This window comes from Montipora foliosa, chromosome 8 (assembly GCF_036669935.1).
Source record: "Montipora foliosa isolate CH-2021 chromosome 8, ASM3666993v2, whole genome shotgun sequence".
In the NCBI taxonomy this organism is placed as follows: Eukaryota; Metazoa; Cnidaria; class Anthozoa; order Scleractinia; family Acroporidae; genus Montipora; species Montipora foliosa.
This window is the reverse complement of record NC_090876.1, coordinates 7,445,654-7,463,153: the sequence shown is the minus strand read 5'-3', so window position 1 is coordinate 7,463,153 and position 17,500 is coordinate 7,445,654. Positions and strand designations below refer to the sequence as shown.

The 17,500-nt window shown below is 41.4% G+C and overlaps 1 protein-coding gene across 1 annotated transcript in view; it reads right to left on the bottom strand.

The window, feature by feature from the left end:
• Positions 1–17,500, bottom strand: part of LOC137967929 (collagen alpha-1(II) chain-like) — a 141,726-nt gene that overhangs the window by 12,936 nt on the left and 111,290 nt on the right. Inside the window, exons 53-60 of the mRNA XM_068814531.1 lie at positions 14,473–14,526; positions 11,886–11,993; positions 11,014–11,067; positions 10,448–10,501; positions 8,802–8,855; positions 6,142–6,195; positions 3,235–3,288; positions 1,150–1,185 (exon numbers count right to left, since the gene is read on the bottom strand). Coding sequence (XP_068670632.1) covers positions 1,150–1,185; positions 3,235–3,288; positions 6,142–6,195; positions 8,802–8,855; positions 10,448–10,501; positions 11,014–11,067; positions 11,886–11,993; positions 14,473–14,526 — 468 coding nt within the window. The remainder of the gene's footprint in view (positions 1–1,149; positions 1,186–3,234; positions 3,289–6,141; positions 6,196–8,801; positions 8,856–10,447; positions 10,502–11,013; positions 11,068–11,885; positions 11,994–14,472; positions 14,527–17,500) is intronic.

Below are 17,500 nucleotides of genomic sequence, written 5' to 3'. Positions count from 1 at the left end.
AATCATTAAATGGCGGCCTTGCTCCAGACTACAAGAGAGCACTGTTCACTGACCGTGACAGCCGTTGTAGTCAACTATTACGGAGTTTAAGCAAAGACAACGAAGACGGCAATGAGAACGTCCAGATTTGCATGATTTGCATATTTAGTGGGCAAAAACAATAGCTTTGCACGCCGTGCACGTGCGATTTTCACTTTTGTCCATTTCTTTGCCGTCGCCAGCAAAACATCAACGTAAAATTGCCAATTTTGAGGTTTTATTACGAACGTCGCCACTTGAGGATAAATTTTCATTTTCTCCCCTAAATGAAGTGCCATTCCGACCAGTGTCATTTTTGAGGAACTACTACACCCTTGTCATATTACAAAGGTTGAAATAGTCAATAAGCGATTAAAATAGCGCAAATTTATATTTTGAGATCACGTTCTCGTTCTCGTTGCCGTTGCCGTTGGCTGAGCTCCCTGTTCTTTGAGAGAGACAGTGGGCAAGCTGGCTATTCTAAAACCCGCGCAAACTATCTAAAAAGTAGTTTCAGCTACAGCGGTGCGGTGCTTTGGAACAGTCCACCAGTCTGGCTGAGGAAAGCTAATTCTCTTAGGGAATTTAGGGCTGGTTGCCGAAAAACGTTGAGTTAATTTTAAATTTCTAATTAATTGCTATTAGTGTAAATACACAGGTGATTATACAAAATCGCGCGCTCTCATTGGCTCGCTATCTCGGATTATCAGCCGATAATCACCGCGACGGACAAAATGGCTGCCAGTAGTCGTTTTGCCACTGTAAGTGAAGATGATTTTCGCGTTGAAATGTTTCTTTTTTTCCCTTTTTTGAAATAATCACCTGTGTATTTATATTAAAACAATTATTCGCCTCAGGCTCAGTGATTATCGGTGAATATTCACCGAGAGGAAGTCTCGGTGAATATTCACCGATAATCACTTCGCCTTTGGCGAATAATTGTTAAATATAGCACGGTTCTCATGGAAAGCTGGGTTTCACTAGTTCAATAGTACTATCAATAGCTTGCTGTCAATAGTTTTAGATTTTAAATTTGTATTGTTATATATTTATTACTATATTGTATTTAGTATCCTGATGAGATTTCCGTGGGTAAATAAAGGTTTTATCTTCTATAAGCATGTCTCATACCTGTTTTCCAGTGTCACCCCGAATTCCTTTTGGTCCCTGAAGAACACAAACAATTGTTACTCATGATACTGTTCCTGGGTAACGTAACGCATGAGTGTAGGAATGAATATTAATAGGAAACTAGTGATTAGTAATGAAAGAGAAGTTTCGAACGACTGTGTGGTCTTCATCGGGAATAAAGTTAGTCACGTGACAGGACAACGCATCCCACGCATGGGACTGACATCTTCCTGCTCCAGTCAAGCTATGTCACGCGTGACCAGTATCCACAAGACTGAAACGAACATTCGAATTCCTCTTTAGAGCTTCCGAGATTTGAGATTTTCTGAAAGTTGCTTAGACAATTGCACAATGTAACTGAACAATAATTCATCAAACGCTTGAAAGAAGTTTTCACGATGCAAACACCGTTTACGGTATTTTAAAATAAAACGAAAGTTCATACCTAACTATTTTAAACATATCAAAGGAAATATCCAGAGGAATTCAGAATCTCGAGAGCAAAGTTCAAAACTGGTACGCAGATTTGAATAATTTGGTCAAATTTCAAAGAACGGGTCACACGTGATATAGCTTGACTGTACACGATGTTTGCCTACCCTGCCAGTCACGAAAGAGGATCTGTCACGCGCTGACTTTACGTCTGATAAAAACCGGTCGAAAATTCGATTAGAGTAAGGCCATTGGTTCTTTGTCTTCCGTAATTTATCAGTGCGAAACGAAATGAAGGAAACACTGCTTTCCGCCGGCCAGGATACGCGAGTTGCTGATTGCGTGACTTACAGATTGCGTGTTACACCTTGCATACGGAACCCGAGCCCGCAGTGCGCGCGGCAGTCAAAACTGAGCTATCCTGTCAATCATTTTTCCTTTCAACGGAACGGTGCATTTCTTTTCGCAAACTACGTTGTTGTCGATCTACCATGTCGAAAGGACGCCACCAAAGTCTTTTTTCGCGAAGTTAACCCAAATAAATACATTATCAATACAGTTTTAAAGTCTTCTTACAGTTGAAAATATCATACTGAATTCGTCCTAAAATAGTTAGAAAAAGCACAAATAACAGACAGCACAACGGCTGACGTTCGTATCGCCGTTCGGCGGCAACCCAGGTTTGGCGCAAAAGTTTGTTGACAAAAAAGTTGCCACAAAACCTTTTAAAATGGTTTTCTGGCCCTTTAAATGCGAACGACTAAAGTGACATCGGATAGCACAGGTTTTCCAGCTCGCTTAATTCTGATTCGTCAATTTAAACTTGAGTAGCTCTCGCCGTATGCACGGCAGTTTTTAATGAATAAACGCATACCGGCAAACAACCTTGGAAGAGCCTTGCACGGTTTGCGTTTTCAAAGAGATAGTCTGCATGGCAAACACTTCGGCAGTTTCCGCGCGAGGGCAAGAAAGATAAACGGGCGTTTCCTTTTTCCGAGCTCCTTAACATAGGAGTCCAGTTGTCTTCCTGACTATAATTCGAATTTAAAGCGAGCTTCAACCGCAACAGCACATTTTCAGCGACGCAGTACCTTCAAAAACTACTCTCTCCCTGAGAACAAAAAAAATATTTTAGCGATCGTGTAAACTTTGGTAGTTTATTTCGCGATACGTTCAGAAAAGCAAGTACCCAAGAGTAAGGAATCGGGTGTTGCGGGAAAATAGGGAAGATACCTGTTTACAAACATCCCTTTAGTTATTCAAATGTGACAACCACAGGAACAAATAAAGACCCTCTGTTTCGACAAACAACGAGTCTCTTGTTGGCACACTAAAATGACAATAGGTGACGTCCACGATATCTTCCCTATAAAAAATAGACCGAACGTTGTACCCAATTCAAATCTCCCGCGTTTTAGATTCTTTGAGCATTGTATTTGCATTATATGTAACATTCACATGATATGGAAATACCTGGAACAAAACGTGTTATTCGGAAAGAGTCTGAATCAGGTACAACATCGAGTTAGGCAACGATTTTCGCGCAAACTTCTGACGCTGATGGTGACTAGGCCAATCAGTCTCTTCGGTGATGAAGCCCTTGCGGGCTATGGGTCTAATTGTTAAGTATTTCTAGACATAAAGCGAGATTACCTCGGGTCCGATGGGTCCTTGATTGCCTGGAACACCTGCGGATCCAATCTCACCCTAGAGAGGGAAGAATTATATCCGTAAATAACTTGCCATTCGAGATTAAAATCATTCTTAAACTGCCCATACATTCAAAACCTAAATATTATTGTTGTTTAAGAATGTATTACAAACTGTCACCCTAGAAGAAAAAGGCGAGGTCATGAATTAGGAATTTTATTCAGTTTCCTCTGCTGTCGTTCACCCTCTTTCCAACTCTCCCTTGCATCCATCCACTCATGCTGTTGTTAAGATGTTGAAGATGCTGTTAACCTGCTTGTTAAAGACTTAAAGATGAACGAAGTCAACGGGAGCTCCACCACACGATAGGGAATTTAAGATGGTAACGTGGCCAACTACAGTTTTCCGAAGAAAAATATCAAGATTTTGAAATCTGTGAAATTAAAGCAACAGGATGTGTCTTCTGAGGTGTTAGTCACTGCAATTGATGTAAAATGTAATTTTACCTAACGAATCAATGCAAATCAGAGAAAAACGCTAAAACGTTTTGCAAACATTGGTCATGTAGCACTTATATTTCAACAGACTTAACTATTAGAGAGTAACGTTAAGTGCTAGGTTTCTACCCATATGAACCATGTGAGCGTTAGCCCTACTAATGGAAATGGTTTTTCTCTGTCCTTGTGTGGGCCCATTTCCATTAGTAGAGCTAACGCTCACATGGTTCATATGGGTAGAAAACTAGCACTTAACGTTACACTCTAATAGTTAAGTCTGTTCAAGTATGGATATAGACCGAATGCATAAATGGCGGCCAAAAAATATTCTTTTGTTTATGTGCTAATTAGACTTACTAGCCTCGATTGCATGGACAAAATACAAAAGAAATGTTTCCTGAGAGCGCGGCTAGTCAGTCTAATAGCCCTTTTCACAGTTAGTTTTTCTCATTTGCATTACAATATAATCTAGCATGTATGTGAGGCAATTTCGGGCTATTTTGTAGTTTTAACCCGAAATTGCCTCGCATCCACGTTAGATTACATTGTAATGCAAATAAGAAAAATTAACCGTGAAAAGGGCAATTCGGCTCGGTTTTCACATGACGTCACGACCGCCATGTTGGTGCCCTAAACAAAGAAAAGGCGGCCATGTTGGTGCCCCGAGCAAATCCTCCGGGAATTGAAATCTATTGTTATGCAAACGCTTCCTTTTGTTTTCGTTGAAAAACATGGCTGTTGATCACGTGAGTGAAAACCAGCAATTAGCGCATAAACAAAAAAATACATTTTTGGCCGCCATTTATCCATTCCGTCTATGTCTTCATGCACTCTCTTTAATGAACAATCTCTGAGTGTCGTCATATGATCTGAATTAGGAAAGTAAAATGAACAAGCGAATGTGGCCTATCTCCTTGACGACGTCGATTTACATTCCCTATTAGGGACCTTAAAGCCTGGTTTCCATATGATCTGCAACCGTGTGCGACTCGATCACCAATAGGTCTGCACCACGTCGCAGAGATATGGAACATCTGTCCCCGGCATCTGCGGCGATCTGCGGCACACGGTCTGGATGATCGGGAAAGTTGAATCTAGTTCTACTTTCCCGACCATTAAGACGCTTCCGACTAAGACAAATTTTAATGGGAACGTGTGTCTGAAATGATCTGTGTCCTATCGGCGACAAACTGTCGTTCGCCTTCAGACTTGAAGTAAGTGTGCTCCTTTTTCTCTTTGCTTCGCAGAGAATTAGTGGTAGGCTTGTCTTCAATCGCTTCAGATTTAAACGGAAACACTTGCCTGCTGGGTTTACGATCGTCTGCGATACAACCAACGCAGGGAGCTTCCGATGGTCGCAGACCGTTGCAGATCATATGGACACCAGGCTTAAGATTCTACGACAGCGACGTCAACGAGAAATCTCACGCTCTGAGGACAACGTGAGCACATAGCGACGAAATTTTATTACGTTTTCGCCTGGTTTCAACACCATTCCTCCCACTTCACTTCCTGAATAGTTCGGGTAGTTTATAGACGTTCGACAAACTGGACTAATGACGAAAAAGTTTGGAAAATAAAAACTTGTAATTTTGAAGAACGTTTTCGTTGACGCCGCTGTAGATCTTAAAGGCCGCTTTACACGGTTCGATTTGTCGGCAGATTTTGCCGGGCCGATAAATCGCACTGTGCAAATTGTGTAAAACGTGTTATTTTTCCTCAAAAGATCTTCCTGTTGTCCTTTTAGTATCCGCCATATTGAACGCTTTATTTTTGTAAGTATTTATGCGCACTACCCACTTGCGTATCCTGTGAATGACAAGGCGATTTCTCTCGGGGTGTTGCCCGACTTCAAAAAATCTGTTTGCAGTGCATCAGATTTTTTTAATCGGACCGATTATCATTTCCATGAATCTGTCGTTCATCGACTGTCAAAAGACACGGCAGATTTGCGCTCCGACGCCAGCGGGCCGAGCAATCGTTCCGTGTAAACCGGCCATAAGGTCCCTCATTATGTAGGTTGAGCGTGATAAATATTGGGGAGCTTAAGCAACAAGAACGTCACAAATTTGCATATTTAGTGGGCAAAAACAATAGCTTTCCACGCTCTGCACGTGCGTTTTTCACTGTTGTCCATTTCTTTGCCGTCGTCAGCAAAACAACAACGGGACTGAAATAGCCAATTTTGAGGTTCTATGAAGGTCAGCACTTGAGAATCAATTTTCATTTTCTCCCCTAAATTAAGTGCCGTTCCGACCAGTGTCATTTTTGAGGAACTACGACACCCTTGTCATATTAAAAAGGTTGAAATAGTCACGAAGCGATTAACATAACGCGATTTTATATTTCACGATGACGTTCTCGTTGCCGTCGCCGTTGTCGCTGATTAAGCTCTCTATTAATCGACAAATACCTTTGGTCCCGGAGGACCTGCTGTTCCATTTCGTCCCGCGGGACCGTCCTCACCCTAAAATGAACAGAAATAATCAATTACTTGCCTCGGCAGTCAACAAGCAAACGAGCCAGCGGAAATTTTGTTGGTCTAGTGTTGCGTGTTTCTTATACCACAATTCGTTTCCAGAAGCTTAAAAACAAACGCGGGGGAGAACGTTTTACGAGAGAACAAGCAATGCACTCGATGGATGTAATGTCAATATGTATTTTTGTATCAGCGTGATTCATGCCAGCTAACGTAGTCCACACACACACCATGTGCTATCTGGAACAACCGTTCTATTGGGAAGAAAAATCTTAACTCTTGTTCTAGCTACTTTTTGTTTCACAGATTCTATATATAAGGACCCCTCAGATACTATAAACAAGGACCTTGACTATTGACTCATTTCATAGACCAATTCGGCTAACTCATTAGGGCCGTTTATACGAGAGAAAATAAGCCGCGGCTAACTCTGGCCGCGGCTTACGTAAGCCGCGAACACCCCGTATAAATGGTACAAAATCTACGTTCACGGCTTTCTCAAGCCGCGGCTTATCCTGGCCGGGGAGTTTATACTCGTATAAATAGTTCCTTTCGCGGCTTACGTAAGCCGCGGCCAGAGTTAGCCGCGGCTTATTTTCTCTCGTATAAACGGTCCTATTGTTGTACCCAATTCAAATCTATAGGGGTTAAGATGCTTTGTGTATTGCATTTGCATGATAATGTAGCATTCACATTTAAATGATATGGTAATACTTGGAACAAAACGTTTTATTCCTTAAAGATTTGAATTGGGTACAACACTGAGTTAGCCGAATTGGTCTATTCAGGTCACCCAACTAGATTGCTAGAGGTCCCTTTCTGGATAGACAAGAGAATCCGCAAAAACTGAATCGAACGAACACAGGTGACTGGGGGAGAGTCTGTTCTCGTTTTGTTCTCCTCGCTCCAGCCCCGATGCACTGTGCGCTTTCGGGTTTCGTTTCTCCTTCTCGGCAACATGATCTCTTCTCTAAATTAACGGTTATTTTAATTTGCTTTGAATTTAATATTATCGTTAATTTCGGACACTGTGTCCCAAGACTTGTGGTAGCAGAGAAAATAGGAAAATAAAAATCACATCCGTGGAGTGGATTTCAACCCGGAGTTTTAATTCTATAGGGACCGCTTCTTTCAGCTTCAACACGGAAGATCAAGACACCGCGCTCTCACAAAAAGAAGATTTATTTTAAGTCTCCCACGGAATATCATTGCTGATGAGTAATTAGGCCTATGCTACATTGATTAGGCGTAAGTTTAGATTTTAAAATGTTTAGCTTAGTCGTGAAGTTTGGTAACAAACCTTTTACAGTGTTTAATATTGTTTGTTGCCGAGTGAAAACACAACATTGTCAAAAAGTGTCCCTGAGTAGCTAGCGATGCGGTGGTCAAGTGGTTATAGGTGACGGGTTATTCAATATTCCCAGATTCGAATCCATGTCCATACACTTGGGGTCTCTTTCAAATATATAAAACCATTTCCCAGAATCGATATCAAGCTTTCAGTCTTTTAAATTAACGATAATAGTAAATTCAGAGCATATTAGGAATTTTTTTTTTCGGTTATCTTTCAATAAATTGTTAGGATTAGCTTTATTTAAATATTTTAAAATTGCCATTTCGAACCCGCTGTTTCGGTGGCGTAGAGATTACCGGTACGTGCAGTTGCTCGTAAACCATTGAGCCGATTTCGACATCGTTCGATTAACTTTACTAATTTTTTTCCAGGTTTTTTCTCAGGTTTTTTTTTAACTTTAAGTAATGGTCCGGCTAAGAAGCAGGCAGAAAAACAATAGCCCGCGGCAATAGCGTCGGTTAGTTAAAATGTGCCAACATTTTTAATCAAATTAAGTTCGGCTGTTCCCATTGGTGTAAGCAGCTAAAAGCGCGAAATTTGAATTTCAATGAAAAATGTAATCGACTTGCCGTCTAAAAAATTAGATTCTGTTTCGTAGAACAAATCATTATGCCTTCAAAAACTATGTTTGTAAATATCGTCAAGATTCTATGCGCCATTTGCCGATTGGCGAATGGCGCATAGAACAATGCCCAAATTTGGCCGAGAGACAGAGATCAAGGGCATGGGGAAGAAGAAATCCAAAAAAGGCTTTTTTTTCATTTTTTTCTCATCTTTTTTCGACATTTTCCGATATTAGCCAATCAGATGCCTCGATTGGAGCAGCAGCTTCTAAGTACTTTTGCCGCTGGGCTGCCTGCTTCTTAGCCGGACCATTACTTAAGTGACATACCCTGCTAATCTAGTCCTAGATTAAGTATTTTTTTCCTCATTTGCAAACGACAAACTTAACAGTGAAAATTGAAAGTCTCGTCCAAATGGCAACGCTTGTTTATGAAAGGGAAAATTGCAGTGGCGACGCTATACTGAAATCCAATCGAAGGTTGGTTTTTGCGGCGAGAGGGAAACCGGGAGTACCCGGAGAAAAAAAGGTCGAAGCGGAGTAGGAAAACCACATATGACGCCGAATCTGGAAATCGAACCAGGGACACATTGGTAGGAGGCGAGTGCTCTCACCACTGCGCTATCAATGCTTCCAGACAAATTTATTACAGATAATCCTTCGAATACTTGAACTCACCTGAACCCCTGGAGGGCCTGGCTTTCCAGCTTCACCAGTATAACCAAAATCACCCTTGAGAAATAAAAACAAGAACAATTTAAGTTTTTGCCGGTCACAACTCGCCAGGAAAGCCTAAAATAAAAGGTACTTCAGAAACAAGAAGAGATGTAATAAGCCATCGCTTCAATACACGCTGCGTTAATGGTTTTATTACACATAACATGAGAATTTTATTCCATAGAGCTCATTTGTACAAACCTATACGCTTTATTTTCACATGTGAAAAAGGCCTATACAGCCAATCAGAATGGCGTACGGCTCTTTCAGGTGTGGAAGTATAACCAATCAACGATAGCGTAAAGTCCTTTACAAGCTAATCACTCGTGCATCTCGTGCAAATCGTACTTTGTTATTGAATTAAATTAAATTTGCATTTGGTTCTATTCTGAGTGAGTCTTTATTTCTAATTTGCGTTCAGAAAACTATTTCAATGAAAATTCTCGTCTTATGTGTAATAAACAGCACACGGCATAGAAAGTGCTTTGTATGGGGTTGTATTCACTCCTTGTTTATGTCAAAAACCCTCACTCGCTCGCTCGGGGTTTTTGACACAAACAACTCGTGAATAAAACCCCTGTGCGCCGCACTTTCTATGACGTAAACTATATATACTACACCAGTAAGGCCAAAACAATTGTTACCGCTCAGTGACCCGAAAGGCGCCAAGAACTAGTTTTCTGTGAAGTTACATTTAATAGCGGGCAACCCTAAAATCCGGAATCCGGAATCCGGAATCACAGGTCATACAAAGAGTAAAAACTATCCTAAACATTCATAAAAGCTAACCTTACGCCTAAAAACGTTTGTTTAGGCCTAATTACGCCTAATGTTAGCTTCTATGAAAAAAATGTTTAGGATAGTTTTTACTCTCTGTATTGGTAAAACAATGACCTGCGATTCCGGATTCCAGATTCCGGATTTTAGGATTGCCCTGTAATAGCCCTTATTCACGATGGCCGCCATGTTGGATTTGCTATTATCATGCAAATTAGCTACACACTTCTGAGGGAGCAAACAACACAAGTTCGAGAGGTTATAACGAACATCTTAGCCACACAGATGTTTCACGTTCATTGAATGTTTATCACAAGTTACTTCGATGTTTTGTTAGTGAAAAATGAGCAGATAACGAAGTAGAAAGTCAAAATCTCAAAGGCGATCAAAGATATAAAATTATTATAAAAGGTACTTAATTCCAAATTCTAAAATACACTTTTAGCAATGTTATTTGAATATTTCGCCGGGCCGATTTTCCGCAAGTTTGCCTTTTTTTCAATGTTTGTCCCCCAGCATAACACATGGCTAATTTGCATGACAATTTTAACACCATCATGGCGGCTATCGTGAGTAAGGCCAATTAGGCCCTACTAGAAGCTCATGACCTTAATTTCCTTCTTTGGATGTAACGTAGCTCCCGCATTTTCCCGCGCGTGCAGCTTCGATCTCACGTTTGTCTATATTTTGGCATAAAATTGGTGTCCTAAAAAAATCCCCAGGTTTGTTCCAAGGAAAAGAGTTACACTCTTCAAGTTCAGGTGCCTCTGGCCCTACGAGTTCGCCATAAATTCTGTGTCTGTGTCTACGCCTTAAGTCAGTTTCCATACCTTAGGTCCCACTTCGCCAACGTCTCCTACTGCTCCTTCAAAACCGGGTCGACCCTGTCAATTTGGACATGACAGCATTTTTTTTAAAATTGTATTTAAATTTTGAAACACCTACATTTATTTACAGTAATAAACACTACATAGACTACTTACAACTTACGATACTGACATTAACAAGAGATACTATATTTACTGATATATTGTTTACAAATAATGATTACAGGAGGTATGGCTAACATGACAGCACTAAAGGGAAACTGTCACGAGAAGCGCATGCGCTAGCGTCTTGTGAAAACGTGAAAAGTGTTAGGAGAACTTTTTTCAGGTTGAATCGACAAATTCAAAATGGTGTCCACTGGGGAGGGCCATGGTGGACAAAGGAGAAACTCTGGCGAATATACGTGACTCACGCGTGAAAACATGATGGCGGCTAGAATTTTCCGTGGGCTCGAGAGCAAACAAACTCGAGCATGCGCAGCTCATAACAGTGTCCCTTTAATAAGAACGCACTTTAGGGATTACTAAAAGAACAATTACTAACATCTCTAACGGAAAAAAAAAATTACCCGGGTTCCTCGACTTCCTCTCTTTCCACCTTCTCCAGCGATTCCTTGATCACCCTGAGGGTAAAAACAAAATTATGTGCTCAAAATGTACACAGCTGCTCTCAGATACCAGATACCTTGGGATCTTTGTTTACATTTTTTGCCTCACTACAACCTCGGTCATAAGTAGTTGTGACACTTCGCTTGAACAGCAAATGAAGCGCATCAAAGCTATTAACAACGTATCCCTCCTCCTTCCTCCCATCAACGTTGCATTTACCGCTTGGTTTTTGCACTCCAACCCATAAACATCAACAATGAAGGGGGAGAGGGGTCAATTTGCCGTCTGTGTTACAACATTTGCGACCGAGACTGTAGCACAAGGCAATCATTTAAACCATACAAAGTGCATTTCATTATGGCCTCTCTCTGAAAAATTTGAACCCGATGTACCAGACAATTTCCACGCAATGATGCTTTCGGAAAATTCGAAATTTTACGAAGAACGTATGGGGTGATTAGCGCTTACGCTGTTGCCACCCCACGAATTAAACAGTTTTGGATGGCTAATGACTGGCTCGTTATCACAGCTTGAAGGCTTAAAATTGGAGATTTAACTGCAGAAGAGTTCTTTTACCTTTCGAGCTCAAGTTGTAAATAGTATGGTGCTTTCTGTGAGCAAACTCGTATGTTAATGAAACATAAGGTAACAGTGAACTCAGCAAAGATGCCTTTCGAGTCAATACTTCGGACAACCAGACTTCAGAACGAATTGGAATTGGCTCGGACGGGTTTTCCCGCACTTAGAACAGGCTACATGTAATTGATTGATTCATTTGATTGCGTTCCATAGTTGTGACTGGCCAAGACAATTCTTTGGCTTCAAGACTTACGTCCGGTCCAGGAGACCCATCTGCACCTTTGTCTCCAGACTCCCCTGGAGGCCCAGATATCCCTCCAGTGCCAGCAGCACCAGGTGTTCCCCGAGCACCCTTTTCTCCCTGAGAGGAAAAAAAAAAAAAGCAAAGAATAGTTTCATCTCTACAATAAAAGAATTGAAAGCACCTCTAGATTAAAAGAGGTTGCAAAATGCTTTGGTGGAATTGCTTTTATCCACCCATTTCTCAGTCATAATTGTAAATAAGTAGCTCCTTTTATTGACGTTTTTTGTGTATTCAAGGGTCACCGGAAGACCATTGTACTTGGAAAGAATGTGATACCGAGGTTAAATAAAGATACGGTGATGAATGTTAGAGAGCTTTAGCCACAAGAACGGCGGCTAAACGTCACAAAGTGTCTCCCAAATGCTGCTCCTCAATTAAGGATAGACTGTCCCATTTACCCTGACCTAATAACAACGCTAACCTTTACCCTAACCATTTTGTTAAAAATACTTCGGTAGGGAATGCTTAAACTTAAAGGGAACACATCGCATTGGATATCAAAATTGGGCGTGCATTTAACTACTTGCCTTTCTAGACATAAGTGTTTTGATCACACCGCAATGACCTAAGAAGCTGCTGATGAAGGTGGTAAGGTGGCTCCAACAAGTTTAAACACTTCGTAGAGGCACTCTCTTTAGAAAGATTGGCACTACACACTGTATCACGTAACAGCAATGGCATGGTACCATGTGAAACACCGATTACTGCTGAACAAGATGCGGTCATTACGGTGACGTAATAAGTAACCTTGAAAACGGAAAAGCCTTGAAAAAAACCTTACATTTTGGCTTTAGTTGCTAATAACTCAACAACAAACTCGGTGACCCCGATTTTTTATTGCTGAATAGTAATCAGAAGACCAATGTGAAACTTTCTGCAAAGTTCAAAGGAAATTCTGAGCTGCAAAATCAGAGCCACCAAAAAAAAAAAAAAAAAAAAAAATCACAGAGTTAAAGTGTACAGTCACAATAATGGCCGCAGCTTGTTCAGCAATAATTGGTGTTTCTTATGGTATCATAACATTGCTAATACGTGATACAGCGTTGTAGTGCCAAACATTCTAATAAGAACGTTACTTGAAAGCTTTGAAACTGGCTTGAGCCACCTTAAGGCCCAAAAGAGGCCCCATTAGGGGGGGTCTGAGTATCCCGTATCCCATTAATTTTTGGCCAAAATATCCCGTATCCCGTTAATTCTTATTTGATTCTTTTAAAAAATGATAACTTCGATATCCCAGAATCTTTTTAAAAATATCCCGTATCCCTTTAATTTTCCGCCCAAATATCCCGTATCCCTATAATTTTTTACCCAAATATCCCGTATCCCGATAACCCCTAATAGGGCCTCCCAAAAGAAATGGTTGCTAGATAAGTTAGTCCTTCCCGAGGATGAGAAAGACAATTCAAGACTCGCATTACTTCCCTTCATTTCGCTTAACATTCATTGGCAAATTTCGTCGCTTTACCCTCGCATTGTCACCATTGCAATATTTATTTTGCGCCTGTGTTTTTTGAGATAGAAACTCTGTTGACCTTTGGAGTTTTCACTGCACGGTGTCTGTGCAAGTTTCATTACAGATAAAAGAAGTTTTTCACGTGAATTCTTGGCGAAATTGTGAGGTCTTTGTTTAACAAATACGTCTCGTCTACAGCCCTGGCCAAACTATCGAACAAAGTTGGTTTCCACATGCAACATTGTTTCATGTAAATGCTGAGGTAGTGGCAAAACACTATCCAACATTGCTTCACGAAACTGATTCAAGTTCAAGTTGGCGCTAAATTTTATAAATATGACACTAACACCCTTGATCCTAGTCCGCCATCTTTGTTTAGTGCTGGAAGCGTAGGAATGAAAATAATATATCGATTCGTGAGTGGCCAGCAGCGTGAACGTGACTCGATTCGGGACACAACTTTGTTGGAAGAGCGGCCAAACACTGCAACATTAGGGCCGTTTATACGAGAGAAAATAAACCGCGGCTAACTCTGGCCGCGGCTTACGTAAGCCGCGAAAGGAACTATTTATACGAGTATAAACTCCCTGGCCAGGATAAGCCGCGGCTTGAGAAAGCCGTGAACGTGTATTTCGTACCATTTATACGGGGTGTTTGCGGCTTACGTAAGCCGCGGCTTATTTTCTCTCGTATAAACGGCCCTATTGTTGCGTCGAGCAGAATTGTTGGTCGCAATGTTTGATCAAAAGCAAACTTCATCCAACACTTGATCGAACAAAAAATTTTGGACGAACATCTTCTAACATGGGTGGCCAAATGTTGGATCGAGCAAACTTGGAGCGTTTAATCGATATCCTTTGTTCGATAGTTTGGCCAGGGCTTGATAGCCGAGTGTTTTCGTTTTAAAATTCGGCTTGGTTAAGTTGATCTTACGCGTTGGCTGTTTAGGGTCTCGCCTTATAGCCGAATAAATACGGTATTCCTTTTCTTCAAAGGAAATAAAACACACACACACACACACAAACACACACGCATACAACAAAAACACGAGTCAGTCATAGAAAGTTAAAATTATTTCCGTACTGCGTCTCCATTGGTTCCGTCGTCACCTTCATCTCCTTTTTCGCCTGGGCTGCCCTGGAAAATAAAAGGAATCCATGAACGGAAAAGCAAACAAATGAAAGAGGACTGGAAACATTCAGAAGAGTGAACAAATAGATTTAACTCGGGCAACTCAATTCGTTTTCAATCGAAACAAAAGAAAATGGTCGGCGGTCGCATTAGGGTGTTAACACTAGTGTTAACTCAAGGTTCTATTGTTCAGTGTTCCCCAAGGGATTCAAAACACCAGTGAGTTGACACTAGAGAAGTGTCAACACTAGTGTTACACGAGTTACACTGTTTCTCTCGAGTTTGACCGCAACCATCATTTGCCTACGAATAGAATTCAATACCCAGAGGATTAGTAGTTAAGGACGGTGCCTACTATTTACAGCGGTCTTACCCAAGCGAATATAAGAGGTATTCCCCAAATGCATTCATCATCATTTCGATAGAAGACTCAAGCAGTATGGCTGATCCGGCTCCTCAACCACAGGAACAACCTCCTCAAGTGCCAAGGCCGCCTCAAGACGCTGTCGTACAAAACATTAGGGACTTTAAGATCTACGACGCGGTCGTCAACGAGAACGCCTCGAAACAACAATGTCATTGGTTAAAAGTGGAAAAATAATCGTGCTGCACGTGCGGCACGCATTTTAGCACAAATTCGTGCGGTCCTCTTCACAACAACGACGTGAAATCACCAAATTTGAGGTTTTGACGACAACGCGAGCGTACAAATGTGAATCTTTCATTCTCTATTTTCACTCTGAAACCGCTCGTACCAATATATTTTTAGGATACTTCGCCCACATTGTACAACGCGAACGAGATGGCTAATCCGCGAGAAACTTACGATAGAGCCAAGTTATATTTTGAGGTGACGTTTTCATCGACGTCACCGTTGTAGATCTTAAACTCCCTAATGTTGCTTCAGCAACTCCAGCTGCGGATACTCCGGCTACTCCTGACCAGCTTGAGGTACATGTCGTATTAGCCTTTCCTCTTTATTTTTATACTCTTCTGTTTTGCACGAGTTCGGATCGGTTTATCTCGAACCCGTTACCCTCGTGGTCTTTTATCCGCTTCGTTGCTCCCTTATTAGTTTTATGGTATTATTCGGCTTCTTCATTTTATTCCGTATTTTTAGTACTTAGTAGCTTTAGCTGGCTTTTACCCCCCCCCCCCCCCCCTTTTCCAGTTTGTTAAGTTTTCGGCAGTTTTGTGCCTCCTTCCTTACCGCGTGCTCCCTTCACTTTTGCATATTTATAGAAGTGTCGCATTTATTTGCTTACCCCCTGCTACAATTAATTTATTAAGTCCTCTTTGGCATATTTTCCAGCATGAGATGTTTATTATTTGTTTCCTCATGGCCGATGTTTAATTGGCATATTTTCCGGCATGAGATGTTTTGTTATTTGTTTCCTCATGGCCGAAGTTCGATTGGCATATTTTCCGGTATGAGATGTTTATTATGTGTTTCCTCATGGCCGGTGTTTAATTGGCATATTTCCCGGCTCGAGATGTTTATTATTTGTTTCCTCATGGCCGATGTTTATTTGGCATATTTCCCGGCATGAGATGTTTTGTTATTTGTTTCCTCTTGGCCGATGTTTAATTGGTATATTTTCCGGCATGAGATGTTTTCTCGTTTGTTTCCTCATGGCCGATGTGTATTTGCATATTTTCCGGTATGAGGTGTTGTATTGATTTGTTCACTCATGGCCGATGTTTAATTCGCACATTTTCCAGCATTGGATGTTTTGTTGTTTGTTTCCTCATGTGGCCAACGTTGATTTGACATATTTTCCGGCATGAGATGTTTTGTTACTTGTTTCCTCATGGCCGATGTTTAATTGGCCTATTTTCCGGCATGAGATGTTTTATCATTTGTCTCCTCATGGTCGATATTTATTTGCATATTTCCCGGCATGAGATGTTGTATTGACTTGTTGCCTCGTGGCCGATGTTCAATTCGCATATTCATATGCTCGGGCATCATCCGCAATTTTTATAGTTTGTCATACCCTCATTAGTTTGGGATACTTTCTTGGCCTTAAAAAATCCATCCTTACCTCTAGGCAGGTTGTCCCTTACCTTGGCTTTTTGATAGATTCGGTTCGTCAGGCCTTTTTGCTTATCCAGGAAAAGAAGCAGAAGTGTCTCTCCCTCACCCGCCATGTTCTTAGCTGTAGCTCCACAGACGTCAAAACCCTTCAGCGTTTATCTGGAAAGTACATGTCTTTTGCCCTTGCGGTCCCGGGAGCTCGCCTCTTCATTAATGAGCTCAACATTGCTATTGCAAAAGGTCTCTCGTCCAATTTCTGTTTCGGGGCCTTTAAAAGACGAAATTCAACATTGGTTGTTCCTTGAATCTTGGACTGGTTACCTTCCTTGGCGCCAAGAGCTTCATCATCAAGTTAAATTATGTTCTGATGCTTCTTCCTTCGCTTGGGCGTGCTCCCTTGGTCCCAACGCCCATGACGCCATGATATGCGATTACTGGCCTGCGGATCAACGCGGTCTTCACATAAATGTCAAGGAGACATTAGCCCTTGTCAATGCTCTAGAGGCCTTATCTTTCCGTGACAGCTGGGTAGACGTATTTACTGATAGCCAAGTTCTCATTAGGTCTTGGCAGTCTCAGGGTGCAAAGTCACATGCCCTCTCTAATGCTCTTAAGAAGCTGTTTTGGGTTGTCACAAAAACTAATATTCATCTCAACCTTTGTTATATTCCCTCTCCTCTTAATCCTGCGGACCCCCCTTCGCGAGTTTTGTCTCTGCAGGATGCCAAGTTATCCCCGTCTGCCTGGTCGCAGGTTCAGGTGAAGTTTGGGGGCCGGCTTGGTCACTCTGCAGATTTGATGCCTTTGCCGTCAAATGTACAATGCTCTTTTGATGGCTCCCCACTTCCTTTCTTTTCTCCATACCCAACTCCTGGTTGTTCTGGGGTCAATGTTTTTGCTCAGCTTCCAGCTAATCATGGTCACCTGTTTTCTAACCCTTAC